The 16,767-nt window shown below is 36.2% G+C and overlaps 1 protein-coding gene across 1 annotated transcript; it reads left to right on the forward strand.

The window, feature by feature from the left end:
• Nucleotides 1–805: 805 nt before the first annotated feature.
• Nucleotides 806–14,317, forward strand: tspan1 (tetraspanin 1; the record flags this gene model as incomplete). The annotated part of the gene is made up of 8 exons (XM_079884063.1): nt 806–864; nt 1,022–1,084; nt 5,241–5,447; nt 5,554–5,628; nt 10,864–10,962; nt 11,289–11,435; nt 12,802–12,885; nt 14,258–14,317. The coding sequence occupies exons 2-8, from the start codon at nt 1,028–1,030 to the stop codon at nt 14,315–14,317; spliced, it is 729 nt and encodes a 242-aa protein (XP_079740189.1). The 5' UTR covers nt 806–864; nt 1,022–1,027.
• Between the last annotated feature and the right edge of the window lie 2,450 nt (nt 14,318–16,767).

Consider the following 16,767-nt stretch of genomic DNA (forward strand, 5'->3'; position numbering starts at 1 on the left):
TTCCTTAAATAACTATATACATATATACATGCATGTATATGTATAATTTGTTTTATTATTATTATTGGCTTTTTTTTTTAGATTATTCCAGCAAATCTTCAAAATCATTTGCTGAGGGGATTTTATATCTCTTTGTTTTGTTTTCCTATGGATAAAACTGGACAAAGACATTTTCTTCCTCTAAGGGACCATCAATCATCTCCAAGTATCTAAGATACCACAATGGTGAACCATTGAAGCCATCCAAGCTGAGAGCCTTTGCACTGCAATACTGCCCTCTATTGGCAGATACATTTCCTTTGGTACAAAAGAACAAAGGAAACCACACATAAAAAAGTACACAAAGGAAATTAAGGAATATGTACAACACCTGATAGGTACTGATCAAAGTCAACCTTAAAGACAGCACTCACCATGTTTTTGGTTCTACTTTCTCCTTGACCTTTTCTCTGTGGATACTCTTTGACATTGGAACAATTTTATTTTATTTTTGAATTGGTGTCATGAGTACATTTCAAATGACTTTAGCTAATCATTACCATTCAGAAGCAAGAAAAACAGTAAAATGATTGTTATCATAATGATTATTATGTGTGTGGGAGATTTTGGACCATATGCATTTAAGTGACATCATGGAGGTAATCCACATTGGAAACCACTCTGACTGCAGGGCAATGCAAATCATATGACACTCAAGCCACATTAAAGCCATTTTAACCAGCTATGTTATATCCAAACCACACCCATCTCACCTGTTCAAGTCTCTTCCACTCTTTCCCTCTCATTCTGTCTCTTTTATCTCTGTCTATTCACTTAACAGCTCACTCAACATTACATCTATTAGTGCGCTTTGGATCGAAACAGGTGAGTTGCTTTTACATAAGCTAAACAAAATTGGATTCAAATGGATTTAAGCAGCTTAAGTGCTTATTTATTACATGTCGGGTGTGTGTGTGTGTGAAAACAATCAAACTATGAAATGCAGCTCTGAATCTTATTTATGTTTATTGCTTCATTACAGAATAAAATGGGCTGCTTCACATTTGTCAAAGTTGTGATGGTTGTGTTTAACTTGCTTATCTGCGTAAGTATGCTTTATTTTCTCATTAAATGTTTACATTTGAGTGCGGGGAGAGGGGTGTTTAGAAGAATAATTGCATTTCTTTATTCATTGACTGAGACTTTTATGTGGGGTGTAAAGAATGAAATAGATTCAGCCTGCCTCCGAATGAGCAATAAATAATTTATACTCTTCTCTTTACAACAAACGCACACAGTCCACACATAAATTGAACTAATGCAAACCGATAACACGAATCCATTAGAAAATGTTTCATTGCTCCATGGTGGAGTCTTGATGATCACAATCAAAGTGTGAATGTAAGGCAGCCACACTTGTTCACATGCAACAATTTTCATCTCATTATTGTTCACAGCCACTTTGTTTGAGAGTTAAAGTCTGCAAGTGCCTGAAATGATGGTATGCTGGGTTGCTTGGTGGGACAGGAGGTTTTTAAGGCTGTAGATACTGGAACAAGTGAAAGCATACATAACAGTGTGCAATATTTCATTCGAAGTATTGCTAGAACAGCATACTGTTGGTTTCTATCTGGTGAACAATTTATCTGATCTACTACTGACGTATCAGTCTTAATACTTGTCAAGACTTACATGTGTTATACCGAATAAGAGGTCAAGGTTTTCTGCAAATAATTAATTCTATGTCAATTAAAAGCAGAAAAAAAGAGAAATGTACAACTGTGCCTTCTGTCAGAATTCAACATACAGTAAATCAATCAGTTAGTTAATTAGTCTTGAGTCTGACATAGTGATTCAAAAGCAATGGTTGGTCAACACTAGATAAAGTATTTTTCACAAACTAGAATCTTGTTTTGTTTTACTATGTGTCCACTGATTATGGAGCGCATTCATGGTTAGTAATGCTGTGCGCATTGGCATTATGTGAAATGTTTATTTCCTGCATTAAATATTTAAGGCCCGTTCACACAAAGGACAATAACTATGATGATAACTATAAAGTTTTAATAATCATTCTAAATCTATGGAAGTTGTAAAGTCCACACCACAGTTATAACCATAACGATACAGAGGAACTGTATCATTTAAAAAAACTTTCTGAACTTTTTTTTTCAGCTAATGAACAATAAAAAAAACATTGACAGACAATCGGAATCCATTCATCTGATGCTTGAGCATTTAATACAGCCGATGATATAACTGCAGCGGGTGTTTATTATAAACAGAATATTATCGTTTTTGATGTGAACTGGCCTGTACTGTCAAATATGCTGCAAATAATGCAGATTTTGTGAGGTGGATGATAACCATATTTTACGTCATTAAAGGACTTTCTGCTAAATATGAATCAGACCCAGAAGAATGCCAAATTATGCAGGTGTTTAAGTTTTTGGAGGTTTAGAGTTGAATGCTATAGGGGTATTTGCACCCTATGGGGTGGGGCTTTATGTATGCAGCCTGAACAACCACTAAATGCACTAACATTTGGCTAAGTTGAGTCTGAAACCACCTCTTGAGCTGTGTTCGGATTGCTATCCATTTCAAATGCATCTTGGAGGGTACTTGCACTTTAGCGTTACATGATAGGATAGCTATCAATAAAATCAGTGATATCAATAAAAACATATGAAGTGTCCAAGTGAAAATACTCCCATAGAATATTACTTAAAGTCCCCCTGTGCTGTGGTGAAAATCACACTTTTAATGTTGTTTATTTGTCTATGTGGTGTTTTTAATATGCTTTGATACAAACCATGTGCAAATTCATGAGTCAACACCATTGCTGAGTATTTTCTCCTTAAAACTCCAGTGAATCAAAGACAGTCTCAAAAAATGCGGTTTGAAATCGCTGGTGTTTCTGACGTCACAAACTACCATGTAACCAATCAAGTCAACGTGTGATCGACAACGAGTTGGCTAGAGCGGGGCTAGTTTGCATATTCATAGAACCGCGTATACTAATTGAGGCAAGGGTGTAGTTACATTCATGCTATTATAAGGCTTTTTTTTTTCTTTTTTTTTTACAAGGAAAAAAAAAGTTTAAATATGTCATTTTGGTGATCAAAGATGAGTTTTAAGAGAGAAAATGATTGACTACTGGGGGACTTTAAATAGTTACAACAACTGATTTTGATGTTGTTGGGTAAAATATGAGCCAAGACGCTCCAACAAAGCAACAGCTCATATTGATACAACTAAATTAAGGGTTCTTATATTCAAAATATTTGACTTATTTCGTCTTACATTCAGCAAGACAGCCCATACGGTCTTTTTTTCAATTTAGATCCCCCTGCACATTGGTCTTCATAAATCCCAGTGTAATACCATGGAAATCCAACTTATTTTCCTCACCTTCAATGTGGTGTGCCAATTCCATTCCTTAGTATACCCTTACACACAATCTTATTTCCATGTAATCTCTCCAGGTGCATCTTCCTTTGACGTGCCATTTCCAACATTAAGCCATGCATGGTAGCATTTTATCAAAGCATTACTCACAGAAAAACAATAAAAACAGCAGAAATAATTATAGCAGAAAGAGAGAAACTTTGAAGAAAAGAAGTTGAAGGTAATATGCCTGTCACATTCTATTTGCTTAGAGATGTGCCCATTATCAAAAGCTGACAATTAAACTGCTAAAACACTCAAACAATTCCCAAAGCTCCATGAGCTCAAACGGGAAATGATAAAAATTTTAAAAATGATTCTCATCCAGAAAAAATAAACATTGACAGGAAGGAGTATTGAGTGTTTCATGTTCAGCTGTCAGCCAGCTGAGTTAGATGTGAATGGCCCTGACAGCCCTGATTGAGTCTGACAGAACATATCAGGTTTCAGAGGTTATGGCACCAACTGTGAATTAACATACTGACACAATCCACTCATTAACCCAAACCACCCCAAAATGTGTTCTGGGGCTTAGACCTTTTGGGATCTGATTGGATGGTATCATTCTGCTTGGAGGCATCACTTGAAATAGGCAGAGTCGATGAATAAAGCTCTTCGTCTCACAGTTAAATGAGGCAACCGTGGTGTTGCATCTGGCTCTTGATACATCAGAAGACACCGAATGACAAAAAAACACTGTTTCCATCATTACCAGGAGATCCATGCCATAAACAGACCTGGTTATGTGTCAGACATATTGTCTGTGAAGAGTCCTGGAAGTGACATAAATGAGCAGTCGAGCACCTAATCCTGCAGGCTTGTGGCCATTAAGGGTACCCTTTGGTTTTCTATTGAGCCATTGCCGTTGTTGAATGACCTACCTCTATGGCAGAACACACATAACTCAGGTACACTCTGGCAATAATGGGAAATCCATGCAGGGCCTCTTATCGTACAACGTAATGGTGAGAATAAAAGGTCATGGGAAAATGCAAACGATAAAGAAGCCGAATCCAAATGACTATAACTGATACATGCCTCTGGTCATAAAGCTTTTGTGTGAACTAGAGCTTATAGCAAAACAACTTGAGCATGAGGTATGGTTATGTTTCATGAACTAAAATATGAGTTACATATTAGTATCAGATTTCAGTTTGTTTTGAAATATACAAAAGGTTGTAGCCTACAGCTAGTCACATTACTGTCCTTGATACAGTTCATATGCAAACATTTCTTTTAAGATATTTTCATAAGTCATTTACTCTATTTTGAAGACTACATGATTACTGTGATTAACAACAACAAAAAGACACTTACCCTGTAAATCTCCTTGTGGTGGTCTGTATTTGGTACCCCATTATAAACATCAAAAAGCGTGGTTGACACTTAAAAAGACGCATGAATTTGCTGTCACATGTCCTCTACAGTGCCAAAACTCCGCTCAGTGCTGCCCAAAACGCTAGTATGCTACTATACGCCTCTGCTTTGGTGTGTGTCTGTAGCCAGTGGGTTTAATCTGTCTTTTTCAGCACACGGGCAATATAATCATCATATACAGTACACACGCAATTACAGTTGTGAAGAAGCAAGCTTTGTTTCCAGATCCCCAGAGTAAAGATAAAGCGTCAATTTTCCAGATCCCCAGAGTAAAGATAAAGCGTCAATTTACTTAACTTTTGTAAACAGCCAGTCTGTTCAGAATGAAAGTGTCCAAACTGCAGTATTTAACATTTACAACAACTGCAAAGTTTACTGTTAAAATGCAATGGTGTACGGAAGTAAAAAAATATTTTATTTTTTTATTTTTTTGACAGTTGGCGGGGATTTGTATGGCAACTGCAGGGATATGGGTGACTGTGATGAACGATTCCTTTATGGAAGTTTTGCCACCCTTTACTGATCAGTACCTGAGTCATGTCAATGTGGGAATGTTCAGCATCACTATTGGAACAGTTATGACTCTACTCGGAATGCTGGGGTGCTGCGGAGCTCAGAAAGAGAGCAAATGCCTTCTTATAATGGTAAATCTCAATCATTTTATTTCTTATTATAAAAGTGCCATATGAATATAATGTTTTTACGTTAGTTTTGTTTGTATGTTCACTCTCTTCTGCTCTGTGCAACCAGTTCTTCTCCATCATCCTGATCATTTGCATTGCTGAGGCGGCAGCTGCAATAGTATCACTGGTTTATTCTTCATATGTGAGTCTTCCCCTAAACCACTGACCTCTCTGCCAAGCCTCCCCATCCCCCCACTCACTGTTTGTCTCTCTTTTCATTTTAGCTGCATGTAAATTCCCATCATACTCTGGCCATCATTAAATTAGGGGGTTTGAAATGGCTCCAGCACATTCAGCCACTTAATAACTCCCAGATTGCCTCAGGCGCTATGCCAGCACTCTCACTTTGAGCAATTTATCGCACTACAATATTGACGTTTAGGCATTTTATATGCAAAACAGGCGATTTACATACAGAGCTTCACCCATTTAGTGAAATGTATAATAATTACAACAACTTTAAATGAGTTATGGAGGGTATGTTAAGAGAATAATGCCATTTAATTAAAAAACACAAAGGCCTTTTAGGGCAAATTAAAAAACTGAATTTTCCATTTAACAGACAGCAATCTCATTTAGTGCATTCGAATAGTTAAACCTATATATATATATATATAATGCTTTTTTTCTGTGGTAAATAATATTTTAAAGCCACCTGATTCTTTTCATTCCCATCTGTGCTCTATTGATCTCTGTGAAGCTTTTATGTATTTTTTTAACAGAAAATTGTACAATATTCATCAACAAATGTCTGTAACAAATTTAGATGGTTGTCTTATCAATTCTTGTTCTGATCAACCTCTAAATTCTACTCTTTCCTTTCAAACTTCCAGGCATGGAGGAAGTGGTCTATATTATTCAAAAATCTAAATCTACCACTTGTCATGTTTTATGCTATTCCAAAGTACTTGGTTAAAGCCTGCTTACCTTCTCTCTCTTCTCTGATTACTGACATCATACACACTTCACTTGTTTATGGTATTGGTCCGTCTTCACTGAAAACAACTGTGTAACTCCTATACTTAAAAAAACGGGGGCTGATTCAAGTAACTTGATAATTTTGGCCCCATTTCAAATCAACCATTTCTTTCTAAAATACTGGAAAGGATTGTAGCAGCCTAGGTCTGGGATCATCTTTTTGATAATTGTTTGTATGAGCAATTTCAATTTACGTCCATATCATTGTGTTGACACTGCACTAGTTAAGATCTCTAATGACTTACTGTCAGCTGCAGACCCTGGACTTTAATCTATACTTATTCTGCTCGATTTGAGTGCAGCATTTAATGCTATCTAGTATGATACTGTTAGACAGATTGGAGTCTATTGGAATCATTGTTACCCCCTTGACTTGGTTTCAATCTTATTTTACAGGTCGTGCTCAATTTGTACAGCTGAAGCAGTTTAGATCAAAGCCTTTATATGTCAATACTGGTGTTCAGCAGGGCTCAGTTTTGGGTCCTCTTTTATTCATTATTTATATTTTACCCCTTGGCAATATCTTTAGGAAATTTGGTATTCAATTCCATTGCTATGCCGATGACCTCCAAACCTACCTCTACTTTTTCTCCATCGATCCTCTCAGATTGTTTAGCTGAGAGTGGTTTACATCAAAACTTCTTAAACTTAAAGGCATTCTTCTTGTTGGTTTAAAAAACAATCTGGTCAAATTTAAATGTTCCTCTGAATATTGATCATTTTCCAGTGTCTGTTTCGAAGCAGGTTAAAAGTTTGGGTGTCATCTTCTTTGACAGTACTTTATCATTCGAAGTACATATAAACAGTGTCATTCACTTTGCATATTTCCACGTAATATTAATTGACTTTGTTCCGGCTCTCTCAGTAAAAAGCACTGCGATTCTTGTTCATGCTTTACTTACTTTTCAAATTGATTACTGTTACGCTCTTTTTTTATGGCCTACCTTCAAAGCTTCTCTACAAAATCCAGCTAGTGCAGAATTCAGCTGCTAAATTTTTTTGCAGAACACATTACTCCCATATTACAACTCTTGCAATAGCTCCCAGTTAAATATTGTATTGAGTTGAAAATCCTTCTTCTTACAGAACAAGGCACTCAATAATCTTGCCCCTTCATACTTCATGACCTTATCTACACTTGCACTCGTACTTTAAGATCATCTTCTGCACTCACTCTTATTGTCCCTCGAATTCACACTACTTCTATGGGGTTCCGAGCAGTCTTGCAGCTCCTTATTTATGGAACTTGTTGCCAGGATGTGCAAAACAATGAAAGTCTTCTTGTTTTTAAATCTCTCCTTAAGATCCAACTTTTTAGACAGGCTTTTATGTGATTGCTTTTATGCTTGTATCCAGTCTGTCCAGGCTGTAATCATGATTATTTGTTGTTTAATGTTGATTGTTTTACTGTGTTTATAAGGTTTCCTTGAGTGTAGCGCCTATAAATAAAATTAAAATAAAATTAATAATAATAATAATAAATTAATACGAAATTATTATTTAATATTCTAAGTTTAATTTAACAATTTTAAAAAGATTTTAATTAAATCACTAAACACAACTAAACACTAATAAAAAAAATACTAAGTGTAGTTTAGTTTCACACGTTATGGTGTCATAATTTGTAATGAAAAAAAAGTATCACACTGTATATTTGGGGTGTTTGGTAATTGTGGATCTATTCCATTGGGATTTTAAATAGTCTTCTAGGCATTTATGCAAGCGTAGAATCAGTTTGTTCCTGAAACATCATTTATATAGCTATCTGGATGAAACATGGTACTTCATCAACAAGCCAGAGCGGTTAATGCTACTGGGGAGTCACCAGAAAGGAAGAGTGCAGGACATTCTTGTGAGTTATACATCAGCTAAATCATTTGGAGGAATGATTAAGCATGCAAATGCCCATTTAATGTGCTGTTTGTCACCATCACACGTTTATCCATTCATTCATTTATTTATTATCATGACAGAAGAAATTGGTGTTTTAATAATTCATGTGCAAGTCTTTGAGCAGCTGCTCCATTGTAGTTTCGATAAAAAATAGGCTTCACAAAATCATCAGAATCACACAGTATGGAACTAAATAGCATTACATGTTTACATTAACATGTAAAATTGTTATGGAATAATCCAAATCGTTGTGGAGATTATGTTTTTTAATGTTCAATTGGTCAGAGCTGTTTATTGTGCGATCCAAAATGTAATCACTCCCATTTCAATAACATTTAGCTGATGTGGTATCGTTTGGCAATAACATTTTCACTGTTTAAATTAAAGATTGTTATTATGATTAGAAAAAGCACATTCAAGTAACGTTTTTATATTGCATTGCTTTCAGTTGACGTTATAAAAGGAATTCTGTGCCGTATGCACTGGTCTCAGATCAGCAATTAGCAATCGCTCCTTTGCCTTACAGTGCTTTGTCCTGTCTAGATTGTGAGGGAATTCCACCAGACATTGATGGATTATCTTAAATGGAATAACTCTACTGATCTGTGTAGCTTCCACAGCTTCATAGGTGGGAGGGGGAGCACTTTTAATCATGTTTTGTCTGCACATCCCCACAGACATGGATGTGCTGAAGACCACTCTTGCTGACCCCACTTTTCCCAACAAACACACACACACACAAGTAACACCTAGCAACAGAGTCCTTGTAACTAAAACTCATCTAGGTTTATTAATCAAATTCCAACTAATAAGACAGAAGGGAGAAAGTGAGGGAAGAGAGAGAGAACGATAAAGCAAATGCAAGCGTGCATCACAAATATTTTACTTCACAAAGCATATGCAGCACCAATGCATTCACATTATTTGTTATCACACATTCAGTTCTAAAAAAAACTTTTATTAGTTAAACTTATGTTAAAACTTATGTTTTTATGTTAAAATGATGTAATGGTGTTCTTTATGCATCAAAGTGCACAGGAAATGCACACACAGAATTATGTGCAAATGTGTTCTAATTCAATAATATAGCAACTGTCCCAACATTTAGGTCTTAATCATGCATGTGTAAAGTTGCTTTTACCGCTGGCTGACCTGTAGGCCTACTTTACTGCATTTTGCATTGATATTTGACTTTGATAATGATTAAAGTTCAAATCAGATGTTTAACATCTTACCAAAGTTTGATTTATAAATAGCCTACATTACCAGTAAATATATCATGGTTTACTGATACATGACAATGTTAAAAAATCAAATAAATGTGCTGACGTAATTTTTTTTTAAATGCTTTAACTAAAATTAACTAACAATGAGCAATACATTTGTTACATTATTTATTAATCTTTGTTAAATACAAATCCAATCGTTCATTTTTTATTCATGTCAGCTCAGGTGCATTAAATAATATTAACAGGTATGACTTTTTATTTTAATAATGTATTAGTAAATGTTGAAATAACATTAAATTTAATAAACGATTTAGATGTATTCTTAATTGTTAGTACTAAGTAACTTTTTTACCTTAACCGAACAGCTTCGGTGTCATCGGAATAGTTATATGACTTTTTTCGGGTTGAATGGTGGTCATCTCACCCCCCCCAAGCGCCTGTGAGCCGAAAAACCACCCTTGCAACTTTGGGCCGGCGGGACTTCCTATAGGCACTTCCTCAGCGTCAGGAAGTATCGCGTGATATCAGGTCTCGCGATGTAACGAATTGCTTTACAGCAAAAAAATCTGCTAAAATTCTGTCATTATTGCGCTCCCTCATGCTGTTCGAACCTGAATGAAGAATACGTTTTAAAGAATGTCCCATCTGCTTTGATGTCGTTGATCTATAGCCTCTGGTATCTGAGAGTCGCCAACGAGTTTTTCGACAGTGTTGTCAAATATCTATTCCGAAGCTGTAGGGGGAGCTCTATAGAGAAACTGCGAGCAAAAAGCGAGAATACAGCGAAGAAATTCCTGAAACTCCATAGCCCTGCTTTAACTTTTTTTTTTTTCTTTTTTTTTTTACAATTTTAACAATTTAACAAATGGAACCTTATTGTAAAGTATTTTTTAATGTGTTTTGTAAAGTGTATTGTAAAGCTTAGGTTTGTAAAAATAAAATAAAATAATGTGAATGCAATTTTGACAGCCATAATACTCATGCATTTAACATATGCTTTCGCTATTAAATTACTAATGAATATAAATCTTTGATAGCCAAAAACATCAATATATAAAGAAATAACCTTAAAATTATCAGTAGCCAAAAACTAAAATAAAAAAATGCATTGCAGAGCAATGGCTTTACTGCCTAGAGCCTTTGTTTAATTTAGTCATGATACATGCTAGTGGCTTTGTGGAGACACATGGTGAAAGCAGTTTGCTGTAAAATAAAAAAAAGTACGAGTTCTCATGTGTGCCTTTTCATTTGTCCCTTTCTGTCTGTGATTTCGAAAGACTGAGACCATTCTAAGAGCGTGGGCCACAACAGGTCTGAAGGAACAGTATGGGAAAGATCAAATCCTCACAGACTTGTGGAACTCAACCATGACAACAGTAAGCCACAGCCAACCAAATGCATGCATAGATGAGTATTGATCTGTGCCTCAGGCTTTTCAGTATGTGGTCAAATAAGATGAATCGATCATGTCAAATTTCCTGGCCAAAAGTGCCATTAAAACCAGTATGGTGTAGTTGACAGTAAATGTGAAAATGAGCTTACTAAACAGACTGCCTCGAGTTTGACAGGCAAATGAAAACCCTTCAAGAGTGTTACGGATCAATAATCACACGTATAACATGGGAACATAAATATGTTAGCCTTACAAATCCATTTGTGAATATGGAGCTGACTGTTAGTGCCCTTTCATTTTGTGTAACAGTTGCAGTGTTGTGGCTTCAGCAACTACACGGACTTCTCTGAATCCTACTACAACAAGCAGAATGGGTTCCTTTACCCTCCGACCTGTTGTGTAGGTCCTGCGCTCTTCCCCTGTGATGAGGACAATGCATATTTCAGTAGTGTGGTGGTGAGAAACATGCAGTTCTATCAAATAATTCCACTGCAAAAGTTAGCAAGAGTTTGGACATGTTTAAAGCTGCTAGTACAGTAGATGCTGTATAACCAGGGGTGTAGAAACTAGCTTCTTTTTGTTTTTTTCGGCAAATAATCATATTCTATAAGTTTTTGCTGCTGTGTGAAGAAAAATAATGAGTATAAATTGCCAAGTTCTAGTACTTGCTAATACATGAGCTTTTCTCCATATAAACACATGTATGCAACAAACACGTACAAACATTCGCAAATGCATATGACCAGTCTGCAACAGCTAAAAGATTAACTAACATTTACCACTGAAACCTTTCTCTACTTCAGCATGTTGAAAGGTTGGGTCATCTCAACTCTTTGGTTTCAAAATAATATCTGGTTCCCAGTTGGAATTATGAAGTCGATAATTCTGATAGCAGCACTTCTTGGCACAATTGTTTTGAGCCAATCATCTGAGCCATAAATAGCATATGATTGATGCTGAATTAAAGTGCACCTGGGAAACTCGTACCTCAACATGCCATGTATTCAAGTCGAAAACATAACACTGAAGTAGCCAAGTAACTACATCTGAATTTGAAATTATGAAAATGAATTAAATAAAGCATGCAAAATGAAAATAACTTTCAAAATCAGTCATTATAATTCACTACGCACTTGCTGTTCTCTCAATATGCTCTACATAGATTAAAGATCATATTTTTAATGTTTCATTTCATAATTTTTGGTTTCAGTCACTTGTGAAACTGTAAACTGGTATTGTCACATTATTTTAATTTATTATCGCAATTATGTTATTATTAGGTTTCTGCAATGTTTCAAATCGACATGACCAAAGTCATAACTCTGCAACTTGTCTATCATCTAGAATATAGAGTTTCCCACTCTTAAATATAACTTCTCTCGGCCCTTCGTGCACTCAGAACTCGTAATCACGCTATTTCTGAGCTTACTTGAAGGACTCATTAGTCCTGAATTTGAAACCAGATTCTAGCTTACTATTCTTCTTAGACCTATACCAGAAATAGATGGTAGTAGAAATAGTAAGAGTAGTATGTGGTTCAGAAATCAACCAATCACTATGGAGTAAAACAGGAAAATGTCATGATGACAGCTCTGATTGGCTGAAGGCATCATAACCTATGACTATGGCTAGTGCCCACGTACCATCCGTTCTGCAGGAATTACTAGGCGAATGTATCCTTATTAATATTCATGAGCCAAGCTGATAAGGTATAAATGTGACCCCCCCACCACTGTTTAGATCGTTCCGACGCTCCTGTGTAATACAGCAGTGCGTTTATGTGATTTGGGCCCTTTCATCTGATATTGGTTTCTCTTCCCAGGGCTGTTTTAAACAAATTGTTAAGGTCACCCGGAGGAACGTTGACATTGCGGGAGGAATAGCTGCAGGAGTCACAGCCATTGAGGTAAACACAACACATCCATCATGCTGTTACAATAACAAATGTATTGAAAGAAGTGTATTGGGTTTATGTAGGTATAGTTTAGCAGCTCTCAGGATTTGACTATAGCCTTTACCATGATTTGTTAAAGCTACACTGTGTAACTTTTTTTTTGATTCTTAGCAAAAAAACACTTAGTTCTTTCAAAAATATATGTGCTCATTAATGTATATTTACTTCTTTCAAGTAATAAAGTATTCTCTTAAGTTTATAATCTGCCATTGAAAATACATACAGGTGAGGGGTTCGAATGCCGGTCGCCATGTTGCCCCTCCATCTTGAAACTACATTAGCCAAAGAGGGACATACCTGTAAATTCAAGCTTCGCCTTTTGCGTTTTTCACTCAGTGACACCGTGACGAATGCGAGGGGGAGATTACTCGCGAGCTCGCGAGTGCCGGCAGATTTGAAAGATAGTGTGGTGTGTGTGTGTGTGTGTGCGTGCGTACTCACATTTGAAAGAGAGAATTAAAACGTCAACGCGACAGACAAATCAGCAAGACCATAGTCAATATTGGAGTAACTTTTCCCAGATGGAAAGAGCTCATGAGGAGAAAAGATTTTAAAACGGACGCCGAGGTTGCCTGCTTTCTTCTCGACAGGTAATTCAGCCTGTTGTAATTCATTTGTGTAAATTCAAAGTTTTATAGTTGCTTGTCTAATAGCATGGTTGTGCATAACGCCAGAACGACCTCTAGTATAACTTCATTCTCGCGTCAATGGTGAAAAAGTATTGTTTACCTTGTAACATAAATCTGTGCTGCGACGGATCACAGGTAATGAATAGTTTTAAAGGCGCAATTTTTTAAGCTATATAAAAAAAGGACACTGTAAATTTTAGTTATTTTTAATTGCTTTTACTTTGTACACATTGTAACGTTAGCCTAATCTGATTATGCTGGGATAGCCGATTCCAAGGGTGACGTTTACCTCCTGACATCTGTCCTGTAGTTTTATTCATTTTAGACGTATTGTTTATTATTGTCATGGACGAAGTCGATAACTGGAAGCCATGTTAATCTTGGAATAATACGGCCACCGTAGGAGTTAAAACGCCCTCGGAATTGAGAGGAACAGAAACTAATATTCCCTGGGTAGTCATATACAATTTCACCGCTAGATGGGGGTAAAAATCACACAGTGTAGCTTTAAGCCTAGTTTGGTATACAGAACAATTTACCACCTTGCATGTCCAGCAAAAGGTGTAGCGAGGGGCATTATTATCTTCACAGTTTTCAAAATGCATTTAAATGTCCTTATGCATGGTATAGGCACTTCAATCATATGCCACAGACACATTATTTACCTACAATTGACAATGTATTTTGTTTTCTAGTTGGCAGCGATGGGGGTGTCTATGTATCTCTATTGCTACCTGGACAAAAAAGCAGCTTAAAAGTTTCATCTTACTTGTTTACAATTATGTATATGCATTTTGTTTATGCCATAAACTGGACAAGCTTTAGATAATAATTTAACTGTAGATATTAGTCCACTATTTATTGTACGATTACACGGATATTATGAAATTGTCTGTTATTATATTTTGAATTTGACAAGTAATCTTTCCTTTTTTTCTGAGCATGTAATGTAATGCAAAATAATAAAATAAATGCTTTGCTGTATTCCCTTTGTAAGAGAAAGTAATTTTTTAACCAGAGATCAAGTTCATTTACATAGAGAAGCAATAATGCTTATATGCTTGTATGTCCTACAAGCTGTTCTTATACATGAAACATTAGGTTAGGGACAGATAAGAAAGTGTTCATGGAGAATGTGTCATAAATAATGATTTTGTGAAAGGCAAACAGGTAAAGAAGTGTGACTTTCTACCTCATTGATTTCATTATTGTATAATCATGATGAGTTATGAATAGATGAATAGTTTTAAAAGACAAATGCAAAATATTGCATAGGGTTTTTGACTAGTAAGTTTCACACACACTATATCTCACTCTACAAAAACAACACCTACTCAAGCTGGCGGTCTGCATCATGATGAAATCACCCCTACAACTTTGGCACACACAGTCGAATCACATTTACGCAAGGGATCAACCACACAACATTTGCATTGATTTCAATAGTCACACCATTTCCTTTGTGGGTTGTTTAAGATTTCCACATAATTTGGCTGCTGTGCTGTCTGCTTATCTAACAGGAAACAATCGTTTTAAAAATAAAATAAATGTATATTTTTATATTGAACTACAGAAAAACTATTTGAAAAAAAAACAACAACATAATTTTATAACCTTTCAAAAGTCCCAGTTCGTCAAACTTTCTTGATACTATACGGTCCTATCATAATTATTTAAACTGATGCAAGTTAAGCTCCATCCTCACACAAAAATAAAATCAGCATTTTTTAAGCCATTACATCAACACCACTCTGTTTAAGCTCCATCCACACACAGAATAGAATAAGTATATTTTAAGCCAATACATCAACACCTCTCATCATTGGGGTGCGGAACGGATTTCGACAGCTGAACTATTTGCCGTCGGATTCTGTTCCCCCTATGTTTCTTACACAATGCAGTTCTAAAATGTATCACATTACTGCTAATTACTAAACCCAATAGCCTAGTGATCAGTACACTCTGCACTGACAATATTTTTTTTTTAGCTTTGGGCGACCAGAGTTCAAGTCCCGGTTTATCAAACTTTCTTGATAGTATACTGTCCTATCATAATAAAAGGCAAAACAATATATTCTATAAACTAATGCAAGTTAAGCTCCATCCTCACACAAAAATAAAATCAGCATTTTTTAAGCCATTACATCAACAACTCTCATAAAGGGAGTGGGGGAACGGATTCCGACAGCTGTTTTTTTTTTTTTTTTTTGCCATCGGATTCTGTTCCCCCCATATTTCTGACACACTGAGGTTCTAATATGTATCAAATTGATGCTGTTTAAGCTCCATCCACACACAGAATAGAATAAGCATATTTTAAGCCGATACATCAACACCTCTCATCATTGGGGTGGGGGAACGGATTTCGTCAGCTGAACTATTTGCCGTCGGATTCTGTTCCCCCCATATTTCTGACACACTGAGGTTCTAGGCTAATATTTATCAAATTGATGCTGTTTAAGCTCCATCCACACACAGAATAGAATAAGCATATTTTAAGCCGATACATCAACACCTCTCATTATTGGGGTGGGGGAACGGATTTCGACAGCTGCTATTTGCCGTCGGATTCTGTTCCCCCTATGTTTCTTAAACACTGAGGTTCTAATATTTATCAAATTGATGCTGTTTAAGCTCTATCCACACACAGAATAGAATAAGCATATTTTAAGCCGATACATCAACACCTCTCATCATTGGGGTGGGGAACGGATTTCGACAATGTAGCCTACCGTTGCCGGTCCGGTCTGACTCGCAATACCACTTTTGTCATTCAAATACACACGATATCGCAGTGTTTTCCCCACGCCGACTCCACCCTCGCCCACGCCCCCAACTATGACTAGATGCCGACTGTATGGTGAGTTGCCAGATCTTGATGTAGGTCTGGCTTGCCAGGCTAGTGATTGTGTACACACTGCCAAAACACATTTATGTTTAAACGCCATGTCTAAGTAAATTTTGCATAATAGGTGCCCTTTAATAGATAATGCTTTACAATGAACCCTGTTAGAGAGCTAAATACGACTTTTCTGTTAAAAAGTTTTAATCTGTTAAAAACAGAAGTACCTGTTAAATAAAATACATTACTCACCTGTTGAACGTCCACGTCGCTTTTATAACATTTCTAATCCCTCATTTCTCGCCATATCGGAAAAGCCAAGCCAATGTTGTTTCTAGTTTTGTTATGAGCTCTGTCGTGTTC

The sequence above is a fragment of the Squalius cephalus genome (assembly GCF_949319135.1).
Source record: "Squalius cephalus genome assembly, chromosome: 10".
In the NCBI taxonomy this organism is placed as follows: domain Eukaryota; kingdom Metazoa; phylum Chordata; class Actinopteri; order Cypriniformes; family Leuciscidae; genus Squalius; species Squalius cephalus.